General features: G+C 49.9%; 1 protein-coding gene across 1 annotated transcript in view; it reads left to right on the plus strand.

Moving 5' to 3' along the window:
- Positions 1-16,823, plus strand: part of B4galnt3 (beta-1,4-N-acetyl-galactosaminyltransferase 3) — a 106,046-nt gene that overhangs the window by 68,345 nt on the left and 20,878 nt on the right. Inside the window, exons 2-9 of the mRNA XM_075982929.1 lie at positions 40-143; positions 1,867-1,944; positions 12,314-12,409; positions 12,862-12,952; positions 13,341-13,441; positions 13,835-13,902; positions 15,194-15,272; positions 15,416-15,482. Coding sequence (XP_075839044.1) covers positions 40-143; positions 1,867-1,944; positions 12,314-12,409; positions 12,862-12,952; positions 13,341-13,441; positions 13,835-13,902; positions 15,194-15,272; positions 15,416-15,482 — 684 coding nt within the window. The remainder of the gene's footprint in view (positions 1-39; positions 144-1,866; positions 1,945-12,313; positions 12,410-12,861; positions 12,953-13,340; positions 13,442-13,834; positions 13,903-15,193; positions 15,273-15,415; positions 15,483-16,823) is intronic.

The raw sequence follows: 16,823 nt of genomic DNA on the forward strand, positions 1-16,823 counted from the left end.
AGTTGACTTTGTTTTTCTCTTTTTTTTTCCCTTTTATAGGGTATGGCAGCTGGAGAGAACTGGCCAAGGCCCTGGCCAATAGGAACATTCCAGCTGTTGATCCCAATCTCCAATTCTATCGTCCCCAGAGGCTGAGCTTCAAGGTATGTGGCGGTCCGGTCTTTTTTCTGGTCTCCTTGCTGCTCAATCAGTCAGGATCTCCAGTTGCCCTCGGTTGCTTCATGGCCGTAAGGGAAATCTGCTTCTCTGTGGTGTGTGCAGAGACTGCTGGGAGGGCTGCAGTCTAACTCTAAGTTCTAGATGAGTGCCGATCATAGCTTATCCTCAAAGCCAGTGCTTCTCAGCCTTCCTAAAGCTGTGACCCTTAATACAGTTCCTCGTGCTGCAGCGACCCCCATCCATAAAATCATTCTGTTGCTACCTCATAAACGTAATTTTGCTGCTGTTATGAATCATATGTAAATTTTTGATATGTAGGATATCTGATATACGACCTCTGTAAACGGGTCATTCTGCCCCCAGGGGTGGCGACCTACAGGTTGAGAACCATTGCTCAAAGCCCCAGTGGGCCTAGTTGTCTTGTTTCTGCTTTTTACCACGTTGTCCAAGCTATCCAAGTCTGAGCTCTTTCAGACATATGGCGCCCATCTCAAGACAACAAATCCTAAAAGCTAGGCTTAGCGGTAGAGCCTTTGCCTAGCTTTTGTGAGGCCCTGGATTCCATTCCCATCTATTCTATCCCAACCCCCTCCCCGCCACACACACACACACACACACACACACACACACACACACACACAGCATTCCCTGCATATTATTAACCAGCATATCCTGGAGACAGGACTGTTTCTGCTGACAGTACCAGACACGTGGTGCCAGAGGTGATAACAGAGACAGATGCCCTTCCCTGCAAACAGCTGGGGTATGGTTTGTCATGGAGCATTTCCCTATAGTGTTTCTCAGGAGGCAGATTAGGGAAACTGGGGGCCATTCCAATTTGGAACCCCACCCCCGAAACAGCTGAGCCAAAACCAGATGTGGATCCTCCGAGGTGGGTGAGACCGGAGTCAATCTGTAGACGGGTATGGTAGGGAGGACTTCGGGTGCCTTTGAGGGGTTCCCATTTGTTGAGATCAGTGACAAATCTGGACAGAACTTGGCGTGGGGGATGTTGGGGAATAAGAAGTCACAGCTCGGGGCTGGAGAGATGGCTCAGAGGTTAAGAGCATTGCCTGCTCTTCCCAAGGTCCTGAGTTCAATTCCCAGCAACCACATGGTGGCTCACAACCATCTGTAATGAGATCTGGTGCCCTCTTCTGGCCTGCAGGCATGCACACAGACAGAATATTGTATACATAATAAATAAATATTAAAAAAAAAAAAAAGAAGTCACAGCTCCTGCCCCAAGGGAGTCCAGAGTCAGTTGGTTTTTTTTTTTTTTCTCTTCTCATGAAGCAGGTTGAAAAATTCAGGAATGTGAGCAGACCTCTATAGTGCATGTTGACAAGCCTGAGACAGTCTCCTCAGGGACATGGTGTAGATAATGAATGAAAGTATCTCTTAAGTTGACTAGCCTCCTAGGGACAAGGACTGTGTCCCATGACCCCCTACTTCCCCAGAGGCATCTTCAAGGAGCCCCATATCCCGTCCTATCTCCATTTGTTTTTTAAAAAATCATTTATTATGTACACAATGTTCTGCCTGCCCACCAGGAGAGGGCACGAGATCTCATTACAGACAGTGGTGAGCTATCATGTGGCTGCTGGGGATTGAACTCAGGACCTTTGGAAGAGCAGCCAGTGCTCTTAACCGCTGAGCCATCTCTCTAGCCCCTATCACCACGTTCATTTTTTGTTCTTCTGATAGGACCAAGAAATTTCCCGAAGTAGGAGTAGGAACAGTAGCTACTTGAAGTGGAACAAGCCTGTCCCCTGGCTTTCAGAGGTAAGGAACTCCGCCGATCCTGCTCTTTACACAGGCGTAACAGAGGAAACCCAGAGATCTAGAAAACTCTCTTGTGGTTATTGCTGTACTGTATTAAAATGTTTTCCTCTGGGCTCATTGCACAAACCTTTGCTGCAGGCCTACTGCGTGCCAGGCTCTGCCTTCCATCTCTCATCAGCTGCTATCCCCTATAAGGTGGTCTTATTGTTAGCTCAGCTCTCTGCCTAACACAGTCCACTCACAAGGAGGAGGGTTTATTTTGGCTGTGGTTGCTTTGGGCCTTTGTAGCATAGCCCATTGTGGTGGAGCTAGAGGAGCAGGATTCTAACTTGGGGTGACTGGGAGCAAAAAAAGAGGGGAAGGGGCTGGTCCTAATATCCCCTCCGGCAGCAGGACCTGGTTCCCTTGGGCTCTGCCTCTTAAAGTTCCCACCCATAGCAGCAGCACTGCAGGCTGTGACCTGTGGGCATTTCGGGGGACATTGTAGATCCAACTGGTGGTAACGGTCATTACTTTATAGGTGGGCAGACAGTGTCTGGGGAAGTTCCGTGGCTTTCATGGCCTTGCCAATCCCCAGTCTTAAAGATAACAACTTGCCCAAGAGTGCTTTCTCAGATCATTAAGTCCCATAAGATATTCCAAGAAGAAAGGAATCCATTGTTAAATAAACCTTAAAAACAAAACAAAAAAAAACCCAAATCAAAAGTCCACTGTGCATGACAGCTGTTCTTGGAAATTCACATTAACATATGAGAGATTCTGAGAAGTCCTGGGGAAATCTGTTTAGCTTGGTTTAGCTCAGCACGTCCCAGATTTATTTGCCCCTGAATTGCCTTTTCCATGAATGCATGTTAATATTCTGAGCTACCAATGTCTTAAAGGAACATGCATTAGGAATCTGCTTCAGAGAACAGTTACTGTGGAACCCAAATCACAACCAGGTGCAGGGACGATCACTTGAGCCGGCGCAGCAAAGAAAACCCCAGCCATCCTGATACTGTTTACTAATAGGCATTGATAGTCTTTTCCATCCTCCCTCCCTCTCTCCCTCCCTCCCTTCCTTCCTTCCTTCCGTGAGCATGTACAAGTTATCTTGAGTACATGCTTGTACCAAAAACTCTAGACTATCACGGTGTTTTGGGAAAATCCCATTTTACGTTGTGTTTAGAACCCAGAATCTCCATCCTGGAGCCTGTGTTAAAGACTCCTTTTCTTGGCTGTGTGGTGTGGGCCTGTCTGTTGTCTTTAGTGTTCCTATTACAGGCTGATCTTGCAGCTTGGGTGGTTTTATTTCCAACCCACCCACCCGAGGGCCAGAGAGAAGAGACAGTGTTCGCTCCTCTGCTCTGTGAGACTGCCCTCTTTAAAGCTCAGGGTGAGGATGGATTACAATGCTGGCACACTTGTTCTCACTGACATCACCAGGCACTGGAGACAGATTGCTGGGCCGTGCTTTAGAGATCAGGTGGTCCTGGGGAGACAGCCTTCTCTCTAAGGACATCTTGCTTTGTTTTCCTTTCTTTTTTTTTTATGTTGTTCCTTGTTTTGCTCTTTCTTTCTTCCTTCCTCCCTCCGTTCCTCCCTCTCTCCCTCCCTCCCTTCCTTTCTTTTTTTCCAAGACAGGGTTTTTCTGTGTAACTCCTCTGGCTGTCCTGGAACCACTCTATGGACCAGGCTGGCCTCAAACTCATAGAAATCCATCCGCCTCAGCCTCCCAAGTGCTGGGATGAAAAGCGTGCACCACCATCTTCTGGCTTGTTGTTTATTTTTGAGACAGGGTCTCCTGTAGCTCAGGCTGGCCTTGAATTCATTGTCTAGTTGAGAATGACTTGTAATTCCTCCTGATCTTCTGCTTTCACCTCCCAAGTGCTAGGATTACAGGCACGTGCCACCACTTCTAGCGAGTTCTCATTTGTGCTCTCTCTCTCTCTCTCTCTCTCTCTCTCTCTCTCTCTCTAAAAATAGAGTCTCAGGCAAGCCTGAAATTTATGATCCTCCAGCCTCAACTTCCTGAAAACTGGGGTTATAGGCTTGTGCTACTGCCACATCTGTCCTGGAATTGACTTTTTTTCTGGGGGGGGGGGGGTCTTTGAGAAAAAGAGACCTTGGTTGACCTGAAACGCACAGAGCCAGCCTCTGCCTACTGAGTGCTGGGGTTAAAGGCATATGCTGTCACACCTGGCCAAGATTGACTGTTTTAAAGAGATAGTTGGTATCTTAGTGGTGTGGGAGGTCCTTTTTGTGGTAAATGCCAATGGATTTCATCTTTAAATGTTAAAAGACTTAAAACCCTCAATCTTTATAGCTTTTTAGGGAATCCCTGATTTCCTAGGCTAAGGCGATGAGTAGCATCCTCTCCAGCCCAGCTCTCCCGTTCCTCCTGTGCCCAGCTCAGTGACTCTTAGATTAGGGTGGTCACCACTTGTGGCAGTATGTATGGGAAGTCGCAGAGTTAGTGGAGAGCCTTGTTCTGCGTGAAAGAGGACTAAACGTAAGGATACTTCTTTGCTTTCCAGTCTCAGGCTTTGCCTGCCTGCTCTAAGGCCAGAGTCACTGGGAGAGGCAGCAGCTTTGGCTGCTGTCCTTGGTGTGTCCAAGAGGACTCCATGATTGGACAGCTGGGGCGGGGTGCATGGGGTAGCTGCCCGTAAAACTTCCGTGGAACCGTAGCAAACTCCAGTGCCAGACGCTTCATCTGTTGGTCAGTGTGCAGGGCCATGGGCACACTCGGTCTCCCTGGATCGTCCCCCAAACAAAACTAATTATCAGCAAGAATCTTGGTGAGCACAGCTGTCCTCAGCGGCCACAGTGTCTGTGTCACTGTACAACGTTGGGACACGATGCTCCTCACCTGTGGATAGGAGCAGGGCATAGACCCAGGGTTTTCACTGTGTTGTGTTTCTAGCAATCAATCCTGTGCCCCTTGCATTGTTCTAGGGTTTGTTTCTTGCTTTGTTTTGTCTTTTTTGTTTTTCCTGTTTTTTTTTTTGTTATTTTTTATTTATTTTTTGAAACATGAAACCTAATGCCGCTTAGAGTTTATTTTAGTTTAAGATATGCTAGGACCCACAGTGATTCCTTGCCTCAGGGTTACACCACAACAGCTTGCTACTGTTTCTGTGGGGCAGGGGTGAGGAGGTTGAGGAGGGCGAAGAACAAAGACAACTTTCAGGAATCAGTTCTCATCTTCCCCCTTACAGAGTCAGGATCTCTTGTTTCTGCTGCACAGTGTGCTCTAGGCAGCTCTCCCCTCTCACAGTAGGACTTCCGGGATTCTCTACCTCCTCTCTCACAGTAGGACTGCTGGGATTCTCTACCTCCCTCTCACAGTAGGACTTCCGGGATTCTCTACCTCCTCTCTCACAGTAGGACTGCTGGGATTCTCTACCTCCCTCTCACAGTAGGACTGCTGGGATTCTCTACCTCCATCTCACAGTAGGACTGCTGGGATTCTCTACCTCCCTCTCACAGTAGGACTGCTGGGATTCTCTGCCTCCATCTCACAGTAGGACTGCTGGGATTCTCTACCTCCCTCTCACAGTAGGACTGCTGGGATTCTCTGCCTCCCTCTCACAGTAGGACTGCTGGGATTCTCTACCTCTCTCTCACAGTAGGACTGCTGGGATTCTCTGCCTCCATCTCACAGTAGGACTGCTGGGATTCTCTACCTCCCTCTCACAGTAGGACTGCTGGGATTCTCTACCTCCCTCTCACAGTAGGACTGCTGGGATTCTCTACCTCCATCTCACAGTAGGACTGCTGGGATTCTCTACCTCTCTCTCACAGTAGGATTGCTGATTCTCTGCTTCCATCTCACAGAAGGACTGCTGGAATTCTCTACCTCTCTCTCACAGTAGGACTGCTGGGATTCTCTAACTCTCTCTCACAGTAGAACTGCTGGGATTCTCTACCTCCATCTCACAGTAGGACTGCTGGGATTCTCTACCTCTCTCTCACAGTAGGACTGCTGGGATTCTCTACCTCTCTCTCACAGTAGGACTGCTGGGATTCTCTACCTCTCTCTCACAGTAGGACTGCTGGGATTCTCTACCTCTCTCTCACAGTAGGACTGCTGGGATTCTCTACCTCCATCTCACAGTAAGACTGCTGGGATTCTCTAACTCTCTCTCACAGTAGGACTGCTGGGATTCTCTGCTTCCATCTCACAGTAGGACTGCTGGGATTCTCTAACTCTCTCTCACAGTAGGACTGCTGGGATTCTCTACCTCCATCTCACAGTAAGACTGCTGGGATTCTCTACCTCTCTCTCACAGTAGGACTGCTGGGATTCTCTACCTCTCTCTCACAGTAGGACTGCTGGGATTCTCTACCTCTCTCTCACAGTAGGATTGCTGGGATTCTCTGCTTCCATCTCACAGAAGGACTGCTGGAATTCTCTACCTCTCTCTCACAGTAGGACTGCTGGGATTCTCTACCTCCATCTCACAGTATGACTGCTGGGATTCTCTACCTCCCTCTCACAGTAGGACTGTCGGGATTCTCTACCTCTCTCACAGTAGGACGGCCGGGATGGCAGACATGATCCACAACACCAGCTGTTTATCTGGTGAAGATGGAGCTCAGGGTGTTGACTTGTGGGGCAAATACTTTATTTACCACTGAGGCATCTTCCTGGTCCTTGTTACTGCTTTTAAAAATAGAATTTTGGAAAGAGACCTGATGGTGCATATCAGTAATCCCGGCACTCGGGAGTATGAGGCAGGTGGATCACTTTGGGTTTGAGAATATCTAGGCTGTTGTTGGGGGAGAGAGGCTTGTTGGTTCCCGGCTGCCTGGCTGCTCAGCCCCGAAATAATTGCACAGAAACTGTATTAAACACTGCTTGGCCCATTAGTGCTAACTTCTTATTGGCTAACTCTTACATTGATTTAACCCATTTCTATTAATCTGTATATTGCCACGTGGCAGTGGCTTACCGGCAAAGTTTCAACATGTCTGATTCTGGCGGCAATGGCGTCTCTTAACTCTGCCCTTCTTTCTCCCAGCATTCAGTTCAGTCCTTCCCGCCTACGTAAGTTCTGCCCTATCAACAGGCCAAGGCAGTTTCTTTATCCATTAATGGTAATCACAGCACACAGAGGGGACTACCACATCAGGCTACATGTTGATACCTTGTCTCAAAAAACAAAATAAAACAACAACAAAAAATGTTATGAGATCTAGCTCATATTCCTTACACATCGCTCACTCATACAGTGTGCAACCCAGTAGCTTCTGGTTTATTGACAGAGTTGTGCTTTGTTGAAGACTCCGCATCTTGCTGACTCAGACTCTCAGTGGTAGATCATTTGCTTGGAACTTGTGAGGCCTGAGATACAATTCATACAGATAAATAAGGAAGCCAGGGCTGAGAATGTATGTAGATCAGTTGGCAGAGGACTTGCCTGGGTTCAGTCTGCAGCTCTGTATAAACTGGGCATGGTGACATACACCTATAATCTGAGGAAGTGGAGGCAGGAGGATCATTCCCGGCTACATAACAAGTGTGAAAACGGCCTGAGCTACATGAGACATTGTGTCATAAAAGGAAAAGAAGGCCCTGCATCCCCAGCCATACCCTGTCACCACACTCTCGTCCCAGCCTTAGGTACAGAGCTATCTGCTTTATATATTTTTTTATTTTATGTGTATGAGTGTTTTGCTTAATGTATGTATGGACATCATATGTGTTCCTGGTGCCCATAGAGAACAGAAGAGGGTGTCACATCTCCAGATCTGGAATTATAGGTGAGTGCCGGGAACTGAACCCGTGTCCTCTGTAAGAGAAAAGTTGTTTACTTCCTGGCTCTACATTTGACTGTCCCAGATACAGCATAGAAATGAAATCATGAGATGAGTCCCGATGGGTCTGACTTCTGTCACCCATATGAGGTTTGCAGAGTTCAGCCACAAGGTAATATGACATTTTGTAGCCGTGTAGGATGGCATCTCATGGAAAAGCCATACCTTAAGACTTCTCTGGCTGAGCCCGCAGAAGGGGTGAGTTATTGTTCATGTGTCACGCTTGTAACTAAGAACAATGTTACAGGGTCCAAGACACCCTCAGAGACTGTCTTGGTCCTACCAAAGTGGCCTTTGGTGATGTAGTGGCCATATGAGTTCTAGACCACCGAGGGGAACATTCTAGATGGCAGCACCAGCTCCCTGGCTTGCAGGACACAGCTGCCCATCACTTAGTCATCTGCTGGTCTTCTTCCTTGGCTTGGGCCGACACAGTGGCTCCTCCCTCTGCTTGGCTGTCATGGAGCAGAAGTTCCTGGGAGGATGGAGACAGGGAGAGCTATTCGCCTTTTATTTTCTCTTCCTCTGTTGGCAGACAGATTGTTGCTGATCCGGGCCCACCTTGACTAGTGCCGCTGTGAACGCTTGTGTGAGCTTGGCTGTGGGTTGGGTTCTCCGGTTTCCAAGCCCAGAGCACCATCATTGCAGTTTCTCTCACCTCTTCCGCACTTTGGTCACTTGGTGACACATCTCTAGCATGCCGGCTCCTATGAACCTTCTGTGTGAGTGGGGAAGCTCCACCCATCAGGCTCCACAGAATGGCCTCCAGCTTTCCTCAAGCTCCAGAATGGCCCTTTTCTTTCTAGCATCGGGAGCCCCTTTGTTCCACAGGGAGCACTGTCAGAGGTTAGGAGTGTAATGTATTGGTAGTGTTTGTCTCACTGGCATGAGACCCCAGATTCCATTCCCAGCACTATCTTAGAAAAAGTGGGAAGGAGTAGATCAAATTGTTCCAAACGCTGCCCGGGAACCTGGTGTGTAGGAACCAGTGTGATTGGCTGCACACTGGTATCAGGTAAGGCCTCACCGGTTCCAAGCCGACCCACCCACCCACCACGTGTGCTGGGCTTTTGACAGAACAGTGGCTCCAGCAAGGGCCAGCCAGTACCCGCAGCCACGGCAACTGATCTCTCCTGTCCCTCTGTCCTTCTGCCACAGCTCCAAACACGGGTGACACCATTTTACACATCTGAAGTCTTGGTCTTTGATTTGAGTGCCTCCCTCCCTTCCTTCCCTCCTCCCTCCCTCTCTCCGTCTTCTCCCCAGACACTACACCCCTGAGCTGCACTCCGCTCTCTTTCAGCTAACTGCACAGTGAACACGTGACCTGGTACTCAGTGGCGGAATTTATTCCTCTGAATTCAGCTTCTACGATCATCCGTCCATTCAGATAATTCAGATATGGTGGGACATGGCAGAGGGAGTTGTTAGCTCTTCCAGGGCAGGCCAAGAGGGCCTCAGAAGTATCTGAGAAAACTTGAAGAATAGATAGGAGCCTGCCATGTGGGGAAGAAAGCATGGGGCCTGATTAGGAAACAGTATTTGGGAGAGCGTGGGAAGTCGAGAGCTGGATGGTTTGGGGCAAAGGTTGGGAGTTAGATGTGGGTAAGTATGGCAGTGGGTAAGTATGGCAGGGAGGGTACGGTGTGTGGTAAGGGCTGGGAAGGCAGGTCAGTCATAAAGATCACGGTGAGGTTTTATTCTGTGGTCACCTCAAGTGTTCAGCTGCGGAGTGACTTGGTCCATCACACCTGCCGAGCTGCTCCAGAACCTTCCTGGAGGCAGTAAGAGGACTCAGTACTGGAGAGACTCTGTCATCCTCGTAGGCCACATGCCATGCTGCTGGCCTGGCAAGCCCGGAAGGCCGGGCAGAGGTACAGCTGGAAGGGGAAGCAGTGGACAGCCCTTCTCTACTTAAATACTCCCTTCTGCCCCCTCCGTCTCCACGGGGTAATTACTGTGTGTTCTCTCAGGGAGCCATTTCCTGAGCCCCGATATCCTCCCTTCTAAATGAGACCATCCAATGGATACTTTCTTCCCTACAGCTAAATGCAGGTTCCAAACCATCACAGCTACTGTTTGGAGGAGGAAACCCTCCCCTCCCTGGCCTTTTGTCTTTGCTAGGCAAGGGAGAGGGGCCGGGCCGCAGCTGGGGCTGTGCCTGAGTGCCACAGCCTTGCTAGTTCAGAGTCCCTACGATGGAGTAACACAAACTCTGGATGGTGTTGTCAATGTGGGTCTCCAAGACACCCCCACAGTCAGAGGTTGGGGACAAAGGTCTGAGACTCAGCCAAATGTTGGGTGAGGTGTACCCCAAAGAAAGGGCTAATAAATAATCTCACTCGCTCTTGGTCTGCCCTGCTGGCTTTTCATAGCACCTCAGACTCCAGTGCCTAGACCGCCTGGGGAGGAGCCGTGGGGGTTGGTGTCTACCTGCCCTCAGGCCAAGCTGCTTTCAGGCCTAGCCTGGCCTCCTAGCTCCAGGCTTCACACTGCAGACCTCTCTGGTGGCTGTGTTCCCCCTCTGTTCCCTTGCTCTTTTGGGGACCAGAGTTCTCTGACCTGGAAGTCTTTTGGGGAGGACTAAAAAGTAGACCACTTGGAGTAGACAACTGATTCTTTGAAGCTGGACTTGAGGAATTTCCTCAGAAGCAGCATAATGTCCCCATTCTTCCCTTCCTCGAAGTCTCAACCCGCCTCCCACCTACCGGCCCACACACTTTCTCGCCCACCCCAGCCTCCTTCTTGTATCCCTATGAGCGATGGCTACTGCCCAAGTGTTGACTCAGCTCGTGTGCTTCCAGGTCAGAGAGGGACAAGCTAGCCTCTGTTTTCAGGGGCTAGCAGTGGGACCGTGTCCGTGAAACCTTGCCGGTCATTGCAGCCTAACGTAGACCTTCAGCATTCCTGTTTCCACATACCCCTTTTTAAGAATTGTGTGTTGGGGGTGTACATGTGTGCTGGTGCTCGTGGGAGCCAGAAGACAACCTATGGCGTCTTCTTCTGGGCCATCTACCTCGAGTTCTGAAATAAGATCTCATTAGCCTGGGGCTTGCCCACTTAGGACTAGGCTGGCCTGCTGGCTCTAGGGATCCTCTGTCTCCCCCTCCCCGTCTTCGGATTCCAGGCTCTCACCGGCCTTTTCAGAGACTTCTGGGGACGAAGCGCTTGTGCTCCTGTGGCAAGGTTGTACTAACTGAGCCATCTTCCCAGCACCTCATCCTGCATCACTGCATGGAGGACCCAAAACGAGTCCTTCGGTCTGGGTGCCTGTTCCACTTCTGCCCACTTTTTTCTCAAGAGTGACTCAGATTTTGGATCGGACACGCTCCAGTTAGGGTGGCGGGGCAGGGCAGGACCTGTTTGTGTGTATGGATGAGGCGCCATGCGGAATGCACTCAGCTCTGGCGAAGGACTGTAGTAATTTGAAACTGTGGCTCAGCTGGGACCATATCCCTGCTTCTCTTCGCTTCCTAAACATAGCCCCTCACTCACCTGGAGTATGGCTGTTGACTCTGGCCTGTCTTTGGCAAGAACCTTTGCTCCAGGTCTAGGCCTGTCCCCTTCCAATGCCACAGCAGAGAGGGACAGAGAAAGGGCACTTCTTTTTCTGCCAACTCAGTGTTGCCAGGAACCTGTGAGCTACAGGAGGCCCTGGTGCTGCAAGACCCGGAGGGGTCCCAGATGTCGCCATAGTCTTACTCAGCTGCTTCCCCCAGCCAGAATGTGAAGACCACTATGCATATAAAGTTTCCTGCCAGCCAGGCGGTGGTGGCGCACGCCTTTAATCCCAGCACTCGGGAGGCAGAGGCGGGCGGATCTCTGTGAGTTCGAGACCAGCCTGGTCTACAAGAGCTAGTTCCAAGACAGCTTCCAAAGCCACAGAGAAGCCCTGTCTCGAAAAACCAAAAAAAAAAAAAAAAAAAGTTTCCTGCCTGTCAGACTGCTGCAGGGCCTTCCATGAGGAACGGGGAGGGGGGGCAGGGCGGGCACAAGCCCTTCCTAGTTCCCTCTGTCACTTCTGCCATTTTGTCCCTGTTGTGCTCCTTGTGCCCACACCTGTGGAATGCAAGGCAGCTCCCTGCCTGCCTGGAAGGAATGAGGAAGGTGTTGTGTGTATCTGCAGGCGTGTGTGCATACTTGACCCATCCGTCGAGTCAGGCCAGCGGGCTGTTGTTAGCTTTCTGTCATGTCTGAGATAACCAACTGTAAAGCGGGAAGGATTGCTTGGGCTCACAGTTTCAGAGATTCAGTCCTAGGCTGCTTGGCCCAGTTGCTTTGGGCTTCTGGCTGCTGAGTACATCATGGTAGCAAAGGACTGGAAAGTCAAGTAAGACAAAATAGCCGGGACCCCGATATCCCCTTCAGGGGCACAACCCAATGACCTAACTGTGCCCTGCAAGATTCCCCATCTCCTAAAGGTTCTGCCATCTCCCAGAAGCACCATGGGCTGGGAACCAAGCCATCCATGGAATATACAGGAAGCACTGTGCCCGCCTGCTTGGTCTGCTCCAGGGGTGAGCACAGGCCGCTGCTGCTCGCTCATTGTCCCTTCTCCTCCGCACAGTTCCGGGGACATGCCAACCTGCATGTGTTTGAGGACTGGTGTGGCAGCTCCATCCAGCAGCTCCGGAGGAACCTGCACTTCCCGCTGTACCCCCACGTAAGTGCCTGCAGGGATGTCTGCCCACCATCCCAGACCATCTGTGTCCCCTCCACCTCATCCCTCCCACCTGCCTCCTTCCCTGCCCCTTCTCAGCCCATTGCAATCTCTATTATTCCTTCGGTCTCGTGGGCCCCCTCATCCTCTGTTTAGAATATCTTGTCTTCTCCCTCCCCAAGGCTGCTGCAGCCTGGCATTCAGTGTAGGCTCTCTTGGTATTTATCCAGGGCCAACATGTACAGGTGTGCAAGTTGTGCATTGCACAAGGTCACCCTGACCAAGAACTGAGTGAGACCTGACGTTTATAGTGAACACCACACGCTGTGCCACACCCCTGGCCTCTCATCTCCTGTTCCCCTCCTGGTCTTCCCACCAGTCTTGAGTAGCTCCGACTCAAATCCCTTAAATTCTTCTTCCTGATTCTGAGTAACAGTTCATCTTTCTCGACATAGATCCGCACAACCCTGAGGAAGCTGGCTGTGTCCCCCAAGTGGACCAACTATGGTCTCCGCATATTTGGCTACCTGCACCCTTTTACTGATGGTGAGGCAGCCCCAAAGCCTCATCCTTCTTCCTGCTCTTGAGTACTTCAGGAAGGTCCTAGAAACATATGTTCAAGCTAGGAAATACATCGCACTGAGTCCCTGTTAGCCCATCATCAAGGGAGAGGGGAAACTGAGGCATGGTGAACTCTTACCCAATAGCTTCAGGCTGCCGCCTCTCTCTCTCTTGCAGCTGGAACTGGCTGGTCTCCATAAGTCCTTCTCCATCTTCATATTGCTACCCCAGAATGTAGAGTCCCCCCATAGGCAAAGGTGGGGGGCAGCCAGGCACCATGAGTGAAGGGAATTAATGCCCAGGCATAATGTAGGCTTTCAGCCCTGGTGCCAGGGCCCTCCTTGACTCACCCAGACACTCTGCCATTGCCCAGGGAAGATCCAGTTTGCCATCGCTGCTGATGACAATGCTGAATTCTGGCTGAGTCATGATGACCAGGTCTCGGGCCTTCAGCTGCTCGCCAGTGTGGGCAAGGTAAGGTCAGCTCAGCCCCTGATTCTCACTGATCCCTGGGGGCAGTCGGTCTTGTAGTACATGAGACTACTGGGGGCCTCCTTAGCCATTAGCACTGCCCGCTTGAAGAAGGGACAGAAGCCACGCATGATGCTCCACCCTATACCGCAAAGGGCGTGTGAGATGTGGGCGGAATGGGGATCCGGCCACATCTATCTTTTGGGTTCCGCTGTCCCTCAGCCCCATGCTGAAGATTCCCGCTGGGCTGGTTGCCTATGGGAAGTGGGGGCGGATGTGTGTTGGCCAGCCGTCCTCCCTAACTCCGGCTTCTGTTTTTCTCCCCTCTCCTCTTCCTTTCCTCTGTCTTCTCTCCTTCCCTCTCCCTTCTTCCCTCCCCTCTCCACAAACTTCTAGACAGGAAAGGAATGGACAGCCCCCGGAGAGTTTGGGAAATTTCAGAGTCAAATTTCCAAGCCAGTGAGGTGAGTAGGGGAGGGGTCACTGCAGTACCAGGCCAACCAGCACGAGAAAGCTGGGAGGGCCTCTCCTCACCCTCTCCACCGGCTTGTGGCTCAGGGTTCCTGTGCCCGAGCGTCCACATGGTCTGCCTACACAGAAGCCGTCTGCCCTGCCCTTCCTTATTTTATAATTTTTTTTTTTAGATTATTTTTTGTTGTTGTTGTTTTGTTTGTTTTTTATTTTTTCGAGACAAAGTTTCTCTGGAGCTTTGGAGCCTGTCCTGGAACTCTTATAGACAAGGCTGGCCTCGAACTCAGAGAGATCCGCCTGCCTCTGCCTCCCAAGTGCTGGGATTAAAGACGTGCACCACCACTTCCTGGATAGTTGTTTTTTTTTTTTAATGAGTATGTTTTGCCTACATGCATATAGGTGTGCAAGTGCGGCCCTGGCACCCTCAGAGGACAGAAGGATTATCTGGAACTGGTTGTTGTTGTTGTTGTTTTGTTTTGTTTTGTTTTGTTTTCCCTGGAACTGGTTTTACAGGTGCTCATAGGCCGCCACGTGGGTGCGGGGAACCGGACACTGGTCCTCCGCAAGAGCAGTGCTCACTCTTGTAAGCTATCTCTGCAGCCGCCTTCTTCATTTTAGATGAGGCCACTCAAGCCCAGGGAAGCTTTGTGACTGATGGAAGCCACACAGACATTGAGTGGCACTCAAGGTCTCCTTTCTTCCCACGCTTGCCTTCCCATTTTCTCCAGACCTTGAAATGCTCTCACACATAAAGACAGCCTCGTGGCTGCTGTGGGACTTAAGAGAGGGATCCGGACAGGGAACTGGAAGGATGCCTGTGAAGTGATCTGGATAAATCAGTGGACTCTGAATCTAGTGCAGCTTCAGCCCGCCACCTGGTGGCTGGCACAGCCACAGGCTGAGCAGACCTAGCTTGCAAACAGCCCTTGCTTTGTGCCAGCACTAGTGTGAGCATTCCGAGTTCTCTCCGTGACGGGCGTGGACCCTAAAGCAAGGCTGCCTGATCCAAATTCCAGCCACGGAGGGTCAGTCAAAGCCTCTTGTGGCTCTCCTGTACAGCAGCTGCTCCCTAAGGCCTATTTCACTGGGTCCCCCAACTGACTTGTGAACTACTTACATTTGGCTTTACAGAAAGAAAGCCAAGGTCAGCTGTCAGGGGTGCATGGGGGGGTAGTTAAAGGACAAGCTCTTGGGAAGAGAAAAGAGCATCAGGGAGCTTATAGGTGGGAGAGGTGGACGAGGGGACCAGCTGAGGAGAAGTCCTTTCCTGTCTCCTTCTGCCAGCTTATCAGCCTCCCTCAGGTACTACTTTGAGGTGCTGCACAAACAGAATGATGAGGGCACCGATCACGTGGAGATTGCAGTGAGTGACTTCATCATCCCATCCTCCGATCCCCCTCCTCCCCGCACCCCACACGCCTTTCCCAGCATTCCCTTCCCCATAGCTCTTGAACGCTGTCCCAAATCCAGTGTCCTCCAACGTCTGTGCCCTTCCTCTAATTCTAGTGGAGACGGAATGACCCTGGAGCCAAGTTCACCATCATTGACTCCCCCTCCTTGTCCCTCTTCACAAGTAAGTAGGCTCTGCCTGCCTGGAAGCACATGCCACTCCATTCAGGAGGATGTGGCCCAGGGTGAGGTTGGAGGGGCGGAGAGAAGTTCTGCTACTTAGAACACGTGTATGAAGAAGGTCCAGAGAGAATAAAAGTTCGAGGCACCTTTCAGTTAGGGGGCCTTTACTCTCTAGGGTCAGAAGTTCGTTTAAGAACGTGCTAGACACAGATGTGGTAGTTTCAGATTTGTTGGTTTGGGTTTTTGAAACAAGGTTCTCTCTGTGTAGCCTTGGCAGTCCTGGAACTCCGAGATCTGCCTGCACTAGGGAGGCTGCGGCAGGAGGATCACATATTCAAGGCTATCATATGGAAACTTAAAGATAGACACAGAGCGAGAAATATGTTCAGAGTACAATATATGTGTATCTAAAAAATTTAAATATAAAAAAGAAAAAGGAATAATACAAAGAGAACCTGCTAGAGCCCTCATCTCTGAAAAATGCCCTTGCCCACCCATGCCTATCATTTTGAGTAAAACTACGAGGGACCCTGGGACCATGGGGCTCACTTGAGGTTGACAGTTGATGGACAGCAGACTCGGCATGTTGTACGTGTTTATTTGTGCATACATGTACATATGTATGTGTATATATGAATGTCACAATAATAATCAAAGACAAAGAGGGTATCAATTTGAAAGTGGAGGTCTTGGGAGGGCCTGAAGGGAGAAACAGGAAGGGAGAAAGCAATGTAATTCTACTATAATTAAACATGTATTTATAATTAAAAATACATGTGGCACATGACTTTAATCCCAGCACTCAGGAGGCAGAGGCAGAGGCAGGAGGAGCTCTGTGAGTTTGAAGCCAGCCTGGTCTCCAGAGCTGCTGGGTACCAGCTCCAGCAGAGGTCAGGACTTTGAGAAGAGTGGATGTAGCAGGTGATATAAAGAAGCTGCACCAGACAGCAATTTGAATCTTTTTCTGAGCCTCTAGGAATATATTATTTATCACTGTACTTGGGAGGCCACCTACAGGAGAGAATATGTGTATATCTCTCTCTTCCCAGGGCCACATAGTTTATTTTCATATCTTACAATATTAATCTATATTTGCATTTCAAAAATATCTAATATGTGACTATTTTCCCAACATGAATAAACACATCCTAAAATCATACAATAATTGTAATAATAAAATCCAATGATCACAGATCCAGGAGCAAGTAAACAAAATTTAACTAAGCAGAGGAGGAGAGGCCTTTAATATTTCCTCATGGCTATATAGTTTAGAATCTAAAAGGGTGATTTTTAACTTGTAATAAGCAAAGCAAAAATTTTTATCAAATTATACTATAATCTA

This window comes from Microtus pennsylvanicus, chromosome 8 (genome assembly GCF_037038515.1).
Source record: "Microtus pennsylvanicus isolate mMicPen1 chromosome 8, mMicPen1.hap1, whole genome shotgun sequence".
NCBI lineage: Eukaryota > Metazoa > Chordata > Mammalia > Rodentia > Cricetidae > Microtus > Microtus pennsylvanicus.